The sequence below is a fragment of the Polypterus senegalus genome, chromosome 8 (assembly GCF_016835505.1).
Source record: "Polypterus senegalus isolate Bchr_013 chromosome 8, ASM1683550v1, whole genome shotgun sequence".
Classification (NCBI taxonomy): Eukaryota; Metazoa; Chordata; class Cladistia; order Polypteriformes; family Polypteridae; genus Polypterus; species Polypterus senegalus.
Window position 1 is genome coordinate 110,097,215 of NC_053161.1, and position 15,000 is coordinate 110,112,214.

The 15,000-nt window shown below is 36.5% G+C and overlaps 1 protein-coding gene across 12 annotated transcripts in view; it reads left to right on the forward strand.

Moving 5' to 3' along the window:
• Positions 1-15,000, forward strand: part of c2cd5 (C2 calcium dependent domain containing 5) — a 182,365-nt gene that overhangs the window by 89,315 nt on the left and 78,050 nt on the right. For 6 of the 12 annotated variants that reach the window (XM_039761597.1, XM_039761593.1, XM_039761585.1 and 3 more), the window contains 3 exons: positions 7,706-7,820; positions 8,979-9,167; positions 9,454-9,645. In XM_039761597.1, the coding sequence (XP_039617531.1) occupies positions 7,706-7,820; positions 8,979-9,167; positions 9,454-9,645 (496 nt within the window). The remainder of the gene's footprint in view (positions 1-7,705; positions 7,821-8,978; positions 9,168-9,453; positions 9,646-15,000) is intronic. The other 6 variants (XM_039761594.1, XM_039761596.1, XM_039761588.1 and 3 more) reach the window with 2 other exon arrangements.

Below are 15,000 nucleotides of genomic sequence, written 5' to 3' on the forward strand. Positions count from 1 at the left end.
CAATTTTAACTCCGTTACAAAGTGATCCAAAGTCTTGTTTAAACCTCGTGTCTTCTCATTAAACTTGTATCTCGCGAATAAAGTATTCTGCGTTTTTCTTCAGCGCTCTTTGGGGGCTCTTTTTTCTTTTCTACGTACTGCGGTCATAGTCAGTTCACGTGATTACGTGGGAGGCCTGATGATGTCAAACGCAGCTCTGCCCCCCACGGCCATCGGGCTAACGTCCATTACAGTATATGGAGAAAAACAGGTTCCAGTTATGACCATTATGAGTAGAATTTCGAAATGAAACCTGCCCAACTTTTGTAAGTAAGCTGCAAGGAATGAGCCTGCCAAATTTCAGCCTTCTACCTACACTGAAAGTTGGAGAATTAGTGATGAGTGAGTGAGTCAGTGAGGGCTTTGCCTTTTTTTAGTATAGAGATATAATATATATATTGTAGTGGATGGCCGGTGTCATATTCCGGCCCTCACCCCCAGGCCGCCAGGAGGAGCTCTCCCGAGAACATGGACGTCCCCGAATTCCAGCAAGGCCTCATGGACTATGTAGTTTTTATGCACAGCCCTGCTAGATACCTTGGGGACCACTGGGAGTCGCTGTCGGGAGGCCAGTGGACTCATTTGTGCACTTTGACCCAGAAGTTCGTCACAGGAAGAGCGACGGGCTTCCGGGGTGAAGAAAAGTACTTTTTACCTGACCCGGAAGTGATACAAGATCACATGGACTGGGGATTGGGATCACTTCCGGGTCAGGGAATATAAAAGGACTAAGGGAGCTCCCAGACAGCGAGTTGAGCTGGGTGATAGGAGGGCAACGCGTCTGGGAGTAAGAGGATTGATTTATTGTATTGTTGAATTATTGTTGGTTGTGAGTATAGTATGGAGTGGTGGTGCTTAGTGCACATAATTATTATAATAAAAGAATAATTCTTGCACTTTTACCTGGTGTTTTGGCGTGGTACCAAAGGGTTCAAGGGAGTGATAGCACCCCCAACTGTGACAATATATGTGTGTGTGTGTATATGTATGTTTATGTGTATATGTGTTTATATATATATGTATATATATATGTTTATGTGTGTGTGTGTGTAGATATAACACTCATAATAGTGACAAAAAAATTACATTGACAATCATGTTATGTTATTTTTAAAATGTTTCCTTTTCTTTTTCATAACTTCTTTAACACACTACTTCTCAACTGTGAAGCGTGGGTATTTTGCTAGTCTATCCTAATAAAAGGCAAATCTCTCACTGACTGACTGACTCACTCATCACTAATTCTCCAACTTCCCGTGTAGGTAGAAGGCTGAAATTTGGCAGGCTCATTCCTTACAGGTTACTTACAAAAGTTAAGCAGGTTACATTTCGAAATTCTGCACTTAACGGTCATAATTGAATCCTACTTACATACAGCGTGTCTATGAACTTGTGAATCTGCCTGCGAGTATTTAGCGGCAGCGTCTCTATGAACTTGTGGATTTGCCTGCGAGTATTTAGCGACAGCTTGTCTATTAACTTGTGGATTTTTCTGCAATTATTTGGCAGCAGCGTCACAAAGTTGTTTTCATCTAGCTGCATCAAAAAATGTACCATGACGTCTGACACGCCTCCTTTTTACTGTTTTCTCACAGCTTGGATCACTGCTGTAATAATCGGTTTGAGTTTCATGGTTTGTATCAATTACGTTAGTATTTGCAGGACTTGTGTTGAAGTGACATTCGGCATCTGTCAAGCGTTGTAAGCATACAACCGCCTTCATCGATAACTTTGCATCGTAATAAACGAACAATAAAACAGCAGAGAAGCCATGGATTAAATAAAAAGGCTGCAGTTATCAACAGGGAGACGTGAATGCCGTGGCGAACCAAGGAAGGGAATGAAGAGACAGGAGCGAAGGTTGGCCTTATATGGTCAGGTAGTCAATTACGTGGGAGGCGTGGGAATGGGGGACACAATACAGGCAGGCAGCCAACTACGTGGGAGGCGTGGTGATGGGGGATGCAACACCGCCTCACACGGAGACCAAGCTGCAGGCTATGGACGTATATATGTACGTAAGTAGGATTCAGTAATGACCGTTACGCGTAGAATTTCGAAATGAAACCTACTTAACTTTTGTAAGTAACCTGTAAGGAATGAGCCTGCCAAATTTCAGGCTTCTACCAACACTGGAAGTTGATGAATTAATGATGAGTGAGTCGGTCAGTGAGGGCTTTGCCTTTTACTAGTATAGATTTATTCTAAATTAGTTCTATTTTGTTTGTTATTTTCATATCTTCCTGTACCCACAAAATGCATTTAATTCTTACATTTATTATAGAGTATTATTCTATATTTTTAAAATGAACTAATATTTCTAAATATACTGTAGATATTTAACATACTGCTTTTTATATAAGCATTTGAGTAATTTATTCTCATTGTGCATACTGTCTTGTAGAAGCACCATTTCCAAACCCTTTGGTACTTCTTTGACTTTTATCCATGTTTGATTGTGTGATATGTTCATTTATCAGGACAGTGACTTATTTTTGTCATTGTGTTGTATTTTGTAATTATTTCAAGGTCTAATTATGTTGGAGTTTCTATGTGTTTTAAATTAGTTTCTCTGTCCACCTCCCAGACTTTTATTCTTTATTTCCCCCTGCCGTTATATAAATATTTTGGAGCTTTTGGTTATTTAGTTAGGCACACTGCAGTTTTTTCCTGCCTCACTCCAAGTCTATGGCAGTTACAGTGTAGTCTGTAGCCTTCCATCATACTGTTCTTGTAAAGACTTGGCTTTGTCCTGCTGCAACTGATAGAAAGAAATAGATATATCAGGAGGATTATTGAATTGGAAGCTAGTGCTGAAATGACTAAATTTGGACCACTATTCTAGAATAACTTGATTCCTTCTGATAAATATTGATAACATAGTTAATATTGTGGTAAACAACAATAAGAACTTAGTTAGAAAGCAAAGCAGACCTTAATTAAAATAGGTGATTCATTATAAAGAAAAAACTGTTTAAAAATAACTTCTATCAAACAATTAAATCTTACACATATTTGTAAAACTCACAATTAAAATCTGAGAAGTAATTCAGTTATTTCATTATTTCACTTAATGAAATAATGCAGTGCCTCATAGTGTCTTCCATATTTTTATTTGCTTTCTTTATTGCCATTTTTCTGTTTTTTTATGTATTCAGAGAAGCAGTATAATTTGAGATTTCCAGTTATAAGAAATTTGAGATTTGTAGTTTTGCCATACTTTGAAATGGTCAGTTTTTTGTTACTTTAAAACATTTTTTCCTTTGGAGTCTCCCTTTTAATTGTTACTATCTGAATGAGTTACCAAAGAGAAGCCAAATGGTGAAAAAGATTTTGAATGACAAAATGGAGCAACTTCTTCAGTGTTACATCTACCTGTATGCTAACTAGAAAGCAACAGTTTAAATAACATGAACATCTTAGAGAAAGAAAAAAAATCAGTCTGTAATTATGCAATTGCCACACAAAGCTTAGACTAGGAAATAACATGCTTGATTTAATGTCAGTTAAAGTCAGAAATTTGTTGGAATTTAACATTTCAACACAGGGGCTCTCCATTATAGCTATTGTTATAATGAAAATACAGGCAGTTTCTTGTTGCTAATGAAGGTATGATGGGTAAGGAGGAGGAGGACAGGATGGTATCATGCACTGATACAGCATGTTGCCGCACCCATAGACATAGTTCTAGGATTATAAATCCTGTTTTATACTCTTAACTTTAGCTACGCCAGGCTAAGATAGCAAAGCTATGCATTTATGTGCTCAAGTGAGCCTTCAAACAACGTTTTGGATAAACGTATTTAGTCACTAACTATGTAGATTGTTGTTAGCTGTTATAAAATCCACCCCAGGAAGCAGTTAGAGGTAGCCCTTAGACGGGAATTTGAAAAAGCTGTCCTGTGATGTGTGCCGTGCTAATTTGGTAACAGATGCTGTACCGGCATCATATTTTCAAAGCTACCACTTGCTCATATTAAAAAAAAAAAACAAAGGAGGTTTGATGATCCCTTCTAAGGGTACTGTCAAGGTAGCTGAGCATGTTATCCGACAGTCGACATTAGGGCAAGCTGTCAGTGTATCTTTGATCAATCAGTTTGTTCGAGCTGAGATTGGTTTAAGGAGCACATTGAGGAAACACAGTTTGAAATTGGCAACCATCATTTTATGCTCATGTCTTTAGTTGTGTCTGTCTTCCACAAACTAAGGCTGCACCATATTGCCAGACTGAACACTCTCAAATTACAGAGTGGCAACACACTGAAAAAGCTATGTAAGACAGTACTGTTTCATGGATTTTAGATCCTATGCTCTATATATTTAAGTAACCCCATTGTGTGTGTGTGTGTGTGTGTGTGTGTATGTGTGTGAGAGAGAGTGATTGAGAGAGGAATGAGTGAAATGTTTTCAGAAATTATTAAGCCAATTTATATACAATAAAATTTTTTATTTTTGTCATTGAGTGTATCATTTTACTGTTTAAAGACAAGACTGCCAGTTGCAGTCTTACTATTTTGACTTTTAGACATTGGTCAAGTTTTCGTCTCAATAATAATAATTAATAATAAAAGTACATTTTATTTAATAGACGCCTTTCTTAGCACTCAAGGTCACTTTACAATAAAGTTAAACAACATTAGTAACATTAAAACAAGAGAATGATAAATCAAAAAGCAATAATTAGCAATCAAACAAAGATAACTGCCAGTAACCGTGCAAAATTCAAAATTGGTATGCCAGTTTGAAAAGATAAGTTTTGAGGACAGTTTTAAACTGTGTTATTGAATCGATCTGATATATATGAGAGGGAAGAGAATTCAAGAGTTGAGGTGCGCTACAAGAGGACGCTCAAGCTCCCAGAGCACTGAGTCTGACGTGTGGTACAGAAAGTTGAGCTACAGATGAGGATCTGAGTGAGCGAGAGGAGTTTAAGTCTGTAGGAGATCAGTGAGGTAGGGGGAGCTTTAAATGTTCAGAGCAGTATTTTGTATTGTATTCTGTAGTTAACAGGGAGCCAGTGAAGTTGAGAGACAATAGGTGTAATATGTTCTGAGGATTTAGAACAGGTTATTATCCTAGCAGCAGAATTTCGAATAAGTTGTAAGCCATGGATTGGTTTTTGTGGGATGCCAGATAGCTAGCATTACAGTAATCTATACGTGAGGTGACTAGGGCATTAACCAATACTTCAGTACTGTGTTGCGTAAAAACAAGACGATGTCTAGAAATTTTTTGGAGATGGAAGAAGGCAGTCCGAGAAATGTTACTTATATGGGAGAAATTATTTAATATTATTATTATTTAATAATTGCCATTATTAGTGTATAAATGAATATAAATAATTGCATTTAAATGATTTGCCAGAATCTGTTGTATGTAAACGATACTGTTTTAAACGTTATTGTTTTTTCATCAGAAAACCCGGTTTCCAAGTCTACCTGTATTAGTTTAAATGGCACTTTTGCCGCTCGCAATATGGCGGACGCACTGACGTATCATGTTGACTGGGCAACACAGTGAATGTGGCGTCCATCTGTATATGTCTATGGCCACACCAGGCAGACCCATAGATAGCATAATTGGTGAATAGACATTAAGTCACTGACTAAATTATCTAATAAAAAGTAGTGCAGCCAAAAATGATTTGTACCGTGTAAATTCATGATCCCTTCTATAAAATTGCTGAAACCGGATGCTGCCATGCAACCCCAAACCAACATGTACCCACCACCATGCTTGATGGTTGGATTTAGGCATAGAGGGCTATTCTCCTCCTTCAAGTTGCACCACACTCTCTGACGACCATCTGATCCAAACATATTGAATTTGGATTAATCAGACCATAAAATTGATTTCCAGAAGCAGATAGGCTTATCAACACGTTCTCTGGCAAATTTAAGACGTTTCAGTTTGTTCGTTTTAGTTATAAATGGCTTCTTATGAGAAACCCTTCGGTGCAGCCCACATTTCTTAAGCCTGTTCTTTATTGATTGTGCGCAAACCTGAATTCCTGCAGACTCCTTGACTTGCTTTGCAATTTGTGGACCAGACAACTTTTTTATTTTTCATGGTAAGCTCTTTGATGTACCTGTCTGTCCTTGAACTGGTCTTTCTTTTTCTCCCTCTTCCCTCCAGATTAATGATTTCATCAGATGTCTTGAATTTCTGAATAATGTAGTGTACGGTAGTGTGCCTCATATCAGGTCTGGTGTCAGTTTTTCGAACAGAAAGACTCTGATTGTGCAATTTTATGAATCTTTCTCTCAGTGCATTGGGTATTTCAGCAGTGTTTAACCATGTTGGGAAACTCAACTAACCCCATAAATGCTTGTGTGGTAAATGACCACCAAAGCTACTTGTAGATACTAAGGGCACCCAATTACCTACCAATTTGAAAAACCTGCAGTTATGTGTTTTGTTAGATGATCTCAGTTATCAGTGAGAGCTCCTACCATTGTGATATATTTGTTTAACTCTATGAATGGCCAGGTGTACAAATAATTGTTTGATGGCAATAAATTACATAATTTGAAAGCACTTCCAAAATATGTTTTGAATAAAGGTTTTTCTTGTTTCTTTTCAGAACACACAAGGTAATTGTAACATTTTAAACAGTTTTTAAAGTTTGTTCTTCAGTATCGTCAATTTCATTTCCAATAATTTCAAATAATTTTTGGCTGCACTATAAATAAGCTCAGAAAGGCTTATAATGCTCATCAATAATTGTTATGACACAAGTATTGATAAAGAAAGAAGTAGTTTCTATTTTTTGTTTTTAAATGTAAAAACTATTTTGCCAGTACATTGTTTTTATTTCTTAATATTCTCCTTTTGATTACTGTACGCTGATTGTCTGAACTGGTCATCAAAGGTGATCTAACAAAAAAAATCTATTTTGCATTTTTCCATAAGTATTTTTTTTTCCATATCTTAAGACTTTGTTTGATATTGTGTTCAAATCAATTAAAGAAAGCACAAGATAGTTTTTAAATGTACTTTTTCTGGCCATAGTTAAAACCATTAGTTTTATTTATTTATTAATTGACTTGCTTATGCTACTTCAGGTTGGAGCTAGAAGTGGCTTAATCTGAATGAAAAAAACTCAATTATTTTTGAGTAATTATGAAATAATCTACAGTTCCTCAATAACAACTGCAAAACAATTTTACCATTAGTTCCCATGTACTGTATTAACATTTTATTTTTGAGGCTTAGCTATTTCTATAGCAGGATCACTCTCTGCTTCTTTAAAATAATATTTGTTTGCATATGTGGATAACATTATTTTTTATTCTATAATACTGAAATAACATACTGTTTTCAACTATAGTATTCTTAAAAGCATTTCGCACATGATATGATGTACTCAGCCTAAAGTATATTAAGTTAACTACACACTGACTGTTTACAGAATGCAACTTTATGACAGTGCAAATTGAAATCCAGTTATAAACCAAAGATCTGAGGCTGTAATATCAGTATCATGTAATCCAGAGTTAGAAATACATCAGTCTGAAAAGCAGAAGATGCTTATTTAAAAAAAAAAAAAAAAAAAAAGTTTTCAGCATTTTTAATAATATACTTTAAAACTTACTCTTTGCATTTAACAGTTTATTTGATGGTCATTAATATAATAAATAAGAACTGCTTTTTATGTATCTTTCAGATGAGCCTGAAACACGTGATGCTTGGTGGGAAGAAATTAGACAAGAAATCAAGTCGCATGCTAAAGCATTAGGATGCCATGCGGTGGTGGGGTATAGCGAATCAACAAGTATTTGGTATGCAATAAACATAGTTTTATTTTTTTTCATAATTTTAAAAAATGTATTATTTGCTCATCAAATGCAGCATCAATATTTTTGGAACAAAAGATTTTCTATTGTTAAATTGAAAACATTGTTAAATTGAATTCTATTGTAAAACTAGTAGTTTTTTTAATTGGAAAAAATAGTTAAGTGTGTTTTAACATGCTTGTAATTCACAATTTCAGCAGAACATTTTTGAAGTGTTGTTACGGAAATGGGTCAATGTAAGGTACTAGACTGCAGAAGTCCACATTAAGAATATTTTTCCATAGTCACTTTTTGAATAGATCATCTGTATGGGAGATTTGATATCCTTCTGCTATCTATAAATGTAAAACTAGCTTGTATGCATTTTATTAGCCCCTATTTTATACTTAATTCTGCACACTGATATGATAAATTTGCTTTTTAAGGTTAATTTAGATGTTAATTTAACTTACATTTTCAGTTTCTTTTTCCACTAAACTCTTCCCAGTGTGCTATTTCACCATATAAGTAAAACAGGTCAGAATAGAGCAGTTGCATTTATGTTAGCTAATGTTTCATTTTCTTGTGAGATTCAACATTTTTTTTTGGCTTTTTTTTTGGGAGGCTGAAGTTTAACATATTGTAAAAATGACAATCCATACAATAGAACAATACCTCAGAAGAAAAGTGTGTTTTTTCATAAAGTAAAAGTAAAATAAAAGCAAACAAATCTGAAAACTAGAATTAATTGAAAACAAAAACTAGTTTCATTTTTGTAATTTCAGTTTTGATTTTCTCCACACTCGTTTTTTTGTGCATAATGTACTTGTCAGCACGCATTTGCCAGTATATTTAAAAAGTGCACAAACGTGTCACTTCCCTGTCAGAATCTCATTATGAACAACTGTGTTCTGTGATTCTACTTTTCTATGATTGTTGTTTTTTTATATTGAAATTAATTAGAAAAATAGATAATCCTAAAGAAGTGTAGTGGGGTTTTGAAGAGGTTTGTGATATTTATTCGGCAGTATCAAAACACATTTTTATTTACTTAATATACCTTAATGGATATTGAAAACAAAATTTTTACTACCAAACATGTATCCTAGCATTAAGCATAGCCTGTGCAGTAAATATTACTTTTTTTTTTTTTTCCTTCCATAGCGAAGAAGTTTGTATACTATCTGCATCTGGGACAGCAGCGGTACTTAATCCCAAATTTCTTCAGGATGGATGCTTGGATTGCTACAGTGAAAACAGGTTGTCAAGGCAGCCTACCTTCTTTTCCACAGGGTCAGAGAAGGGAGAGTTTGATTTTTTTCTTCAGAGCAAGGATAGTTCTTCCATGTTAGGGTAGGTTACAGAGCTATAGTGCAGGATAAAGGATGAAACTGTTAACTCTACTAATATTTGGTATGCATTTCTTATTATTATTAAATCTTTTAAAATATTATTACTAACAAAATAATAATTTATAAAATTAATTTTCTTCTATTTAGTGAATGCTGTTTTTCATTTACAATTTCATTTTTAAGTAATCAACATTTTTTCACCAAACACAATAAAGAATATAAACATTAGTTAATTTTCCATTTTTTTAAATAAAATAACAATGGATGGATTTTCTGTCCCATTTCAGACTGGAAGACACATCTCCTCCAAGCTGTGGATTTTGCCATATACCATATGATGAATTAAATATGCCTTTTCCAGCACACCTTACCTACTGTTGTAATTGTCGTAGACAGAAAGTTCCTGATGTTCTTTTTACCACAATAGACTTGCCAGTTGAGGCTGCAGTCACTGGAAGAGGATGTCTTATCCAGGCCAGGTACTTCAAATGTTTCTTAAACTTTACTGCTTGTCCATGTATCCCATTTTTCATGCACATTTGTATATTGTGCATTTTAGTATAAAATGTTAAACAGGTAATCCAAAAATGAAAAAAGGAATGCATCAATAAAAGTAGTACATCTGTTGTTCTCAAATATCATTTTACTTTGCTGTTCACATGTGATGCATAATATTGAAGTAAACCCCTCATAGATATGTGGTAGGCTTGGTTTATTCACTTGAATTTGTGCAGCTATGAAATATTTTGAACTGTGGAATTTCTGTAGCCTGTACTGAGTTCCTTACAGCAGACCTAAGGTGTAAGTGACTCACAAAATTGTGTATGTGTATATATATATATATATATATATATATATATATATATATATATATATATATATATATATAAATATAAAATATAAATATAAATCTATACTAATAAAAGGCAAAGCCCTCACTCACTCACTGACTCATCACTAATTCTCCAACTTCCCGTAAACTTCTCGTTTATGTTTGGTGTGAAGTTCTGTGTTGTGGAGATTCTCAGGATGGACTGCAGGTGCTCATCAGTGAGGCGACTCCTGTGTGCTGTTTTGTTAGTCTTTATCACTGAGAAGAGCTTCTCACACAGATATGTGCTACCAAACATGCACAAGGTTCGAGCCGCATGTAGACGGACTTTTTTTGTTCTTCAAAGTCACCAAAGCGCCGTGCAAACTCAGTGCGCAGTGCGCTCAGTTTATCAGCAAAGTGCGTATTTGGGAACACCGTAGTGACGACTTGGTTTAACATTACTTGGCAACAGGGTTGCACTGGTGCATTTGTGTCTCCCATAAAAGCAGCTTCACTTGAAATCACTTTGTGATTGTGCACGGGTAAAACGTCCGCTGAAGTGTCAGATTCTTATTTAATTCTTCTGCTTTCTGTATCTTCTGCATTGCATTCAGGTTACCCTGTATTTTGTCTCATAGTGCCGTCTTAGATTAAATTCTGTAATTACAGCCACATTAGCTCCACAAATGAGACACACGAGTTCAGTAAACATATACTCAGCCTCCCATCGGTTTTTAAAGGCTCTATTTTCAGAATCAACTTTTCTCTTCAGCATCGTGTGAGCTAGCTTCGCAATAACTTGCAGCATCCTAAGCTAGACTTGATTAACGTGGTAAGTGTTTGGCAAGGCAGCTGAAGCGTTGCATTGCATTATGGGATCTGTAGTTTATTGTGTTACCAGTGCTTCATATACCCGGGCCATTAATAACAATAATACAGTATATAAAATGATCTCGCGGGCCGGATATAATTACACGCCGGGCCGGATGTGGCCCTCGGCCCTTGAGTTTGACACATATGGAGTAAATAGAACTTAAAAAGATATATTTTTTCAAATGTGATCGCGCAATTCAGATAGAGTTGACGCGAACTACAGCCTGCATGCCTCAATAAGTCATCCTCCCCTCGCTCTTACTTTTTACCGTTCATCTAATGAATACACTGAGTATGGCTTTACCAAAACAATCATTGATGGCGAATAAAGTATCCATTATTCGAGTATGTAGTTCGGGATATATTTATACATATATATATACCCGCGTATCGCAGCGGAGAAGTAGTGTGTTAAAAAAGCTAGAAAAAGAAAAGGGAACATTTTAAAAATAACGTAACATGACTGTCAATATACAGTATTTGTTTTGTGAGTGTTACTGAGTGTTGCTGTCATCAAGGATTTGATTATCATTATTTCTTTCAATCAGGTTCGTATTTGTAGGATGTGTTGTGTTCAAGTTACATTCCGTGTTTGTCAATCTTTGTAAAGAAGACAGGTTTCTTTCATCAATTTGTTTCTTACTGCATCAATAAACAGCTCGTCTTCTTCTTTATCTGAGACCTGACACACTGCATGCACGGGTTTTTTTTACACTGTCTTCCTTTAGCGGGACATTAACTTTTTCCACAGTGTGCTTTGTTTCCGCAGTAGCTGGATTTATGAATATGCTTGTATCAGACGCTTCATATTTTTTGCTGCCTTTTCAATTGTGTAATTCGGTTTTTGTTCAGCTCTTTGGAACTGTTGCTTTTTATCTGTGCACTGCGTCAGTTCACGTGAGCCGCCGTGTACATGCATCGAAGGTTCCCACCTGTGCTGGTGCCATCTCGATGCGATGTCCATGGCTGTATTTAATGTTACCTTAGTCCTTTCTCTCTCAGTTTAGCTGAGTTTGTGTCAAACACCCCCCTGACCATCTCATCTTCCTCTCCATAAGCACAGTCCTTCGCCCGTGAATATTTAGTGGGAGTTTGCTATTGGATTGCCGCTGGACGGCCTTATATGGGCAGGTACTAAATTACAAACGCCAGCGGAAGCCTGTCTATAAACTTAATTTAAAGTGTAGGTTTACATCGTGCTTTGTTTCCGAAGTAGCAGAAATCATGAATATGGTTGTATATGTCACTCGCTCGCTTCTTATTGTTTCGCTGCCTTCTCAATTATATAATGCATGTCTTCCTGGTTTTCTATGTACTGCGTGATTACGTGGAAGGCGTGATGATGTCACACGAAACTCCGCCCCCACGCGTTCAAGATCATCTCCATTACAATAAATGGAGAAAAACAGCTTCCAGTTATGACCATTACGCGTAGAATTTCGATATAAAACCTGCCCAACTTTTGTAAGGAAGCTGTAAGGAATGAACCTGCCAAATTTCAGCCTTCTACCTACACGGGAAGTTTGAGAATTAGTGATGAGTGAGTGAGTGAGTGAGTGAGGGCTTTGCCTTTTATTAGTATAGATATATATGTGTGTATATATATATATATATGTGTAATATGTGTGTGTATACAGTAATCCCTCCTCGATCGCGGGGGTTGCGTTCCAGAGTTCCATATGTTTGTATGGTTATTTTTATATATTTTAAGCCCTTATAAACTCTCCCACACTGTTTATAAATATTCCCCGTTGAGTTATACAGCATAATCCCTTTGTATTCTCTTAGATATTAGGTAAGATTCATTGAAATTATGTATATAAACACACTGTTTATATACAGTAAAACCTAAATATTATTTTAAAGATATTGAGTGTCTCCGATATCACATGTTACAGCCATTACGATAGACATGCCACCAGCAATAAATACGTACAATGCAACAAAACTAGTATACAGTAAATGTGTTTGTACAGTGACACTAAACGTACGTACATGTACTAAGTACTGTAAGTAGAAAATTAATTATGGTTACTCACCAAAAATGAGACGATGACTTGTCCGATAACAATAAGTTTTATTTTACTGCACAACAAAGGAGAGCGTTACAGCCCTTAAAGGAGCCACTTCAGGCAATTGTGAAGCACTGCCGTTGTTCTTCTTCTGGCAGTCTTCAATCCAAATCCCTAAAGCAGATTCCATCCAGACTACTGCCTTATTACATCCACTTACAACTTGTTTTGCACCCTGGTTAAACGGGCACTGCGGCCGTAGATCTTATATTCCTTTCCTACTTTTTAAATAAAAAGAATCGTAGTCTTCAACAAATCCAAAACGTTTACCTTTTCGGCAATCGTTAACATCTTCCGTTTGCGCTTGGGCACGGCCCCTGAAGCAGTAGCAGATCGTTTTGGAGCCATAATGAAGGGCTTGACTATGCACAAAGATAAACACAAAAGAGCACAACTCTTTACACAGCGAAACACGTTGATGCTGAATGGCGAGCGAGACTTCCTGGTTAACACTGCATTCAGCAAGCAGGAACTTAACTGCGTGCTCTGATTGGTTAGCTTCTCAGTCAGGAGGACTTAACTGCATGCTCTGATTGGTTAGTTTCTCAGTCATCCGCCAATAGCGTCCCTTGTATGAAATCAACTGGGCAAACCAACTGAGGAAGCAAGTACAGGAAGTAAAAAGACACATTGTCCGCAGAACCCGCGAAGCAGCGAAATATCCGCGTTATATATTTAGTTATGCTTTCATATAAAATCTGCGATAGAGCGAAACCGCAAAAGTCAAAACGCGATATAGCGAGGGATTACTGTATATCTATACTAATAAAAGGCAAAGCCCTCACTCACTCACTCACTCACTCACTCACTCACTCATCACTAATTCTCCAACTTCCCGTGTGGGTGGAAGGCTGAAATTTGGCAGGTTCATTCCTTACAGCTTCCTTACAAAAGTTGGGCAGGTTTTATATCGAAATTCTACGCGTAATGGTCATAACTGGAAGCAGTTTTCTCCATTTACTGTAATGGAGATGAGCTTCAACGCCGTGGGGAGGAGTTTCGTGTGACATCATCACGCTCCCCGTAATCACGCAGTACATAGAAAACCAGGAAGACCTAAAAAGCGCTGAAGAAAACATGCATTATATAATTGAGAAGGCAGCGAAACAATAAGAAGCGAGCGAGTGACATATACAACCATATTCATGACTTCTGCTACTTCGGAAACAAAGCACGATGTAAACCTACACTTTAAATTAAGTTCATAGACAGGCTGCCGCTGGCGTTTGTAATTTAGTGCCTGCCCATATAAGGCCGTCCGTCAGCGGCAATCAATAGCAAACTCCACTAAATATTCACGGGTTAAGGACTGTGCTTATGCAGAGGAAGATGAGATGGTCAGGGTGGTGTTTGGTACAAACTCAGCGAAACTGCGAGAGAAAGTTTTAAGTGCCAGTACTAAGGTAACATTAAATACAGCCATGGACATAGCACGAGATGGCACCAGCACAGCTGGGAAACTTCGATGCATGTACACGAAGCGGCTCACGTGAACTGACCCAGTGCACAGATAAAAAGCAAAGTTCCAAAGAGCTGAACAAAACCGAATTACACAATTGAAAAGGCAGCAAAAATATGAAGCGTCTCATACATACAAGCATATTCATAAATCCAAAACAAAGCACACGTTGGAAAAAGTCAATGTCCGCTAAAGGAAGACAGTGTAAAAAACCGTGCATGCAGTGTGTCAGGTCTCAGATAAAGAAGAAGACGAGCTGTTTATTGATGCAGTAAGAAGCGAATCGATGAATGAAACCTGTCATCTTTACAAGCGATTGACAAACACGGAATGTAACTTGAATACAACACATCCTACAAATACGAACCTGTTTGAAAGAAATAATGATAATCAAATCCTTGGTGACAGCAACACTCAGTAACACTCACAAAACAAATACTGTATATTGACAGTCATGTTACGTAATTTTTTAAATGTTCCCTTTTCTTTTTCATAGCTTTTTTAACACACTACTTCTCACACGATACGCGGGTATATATATATATATATATATATATATATATATATATATATATATATATATATATATATATATATATATATATATATATATATG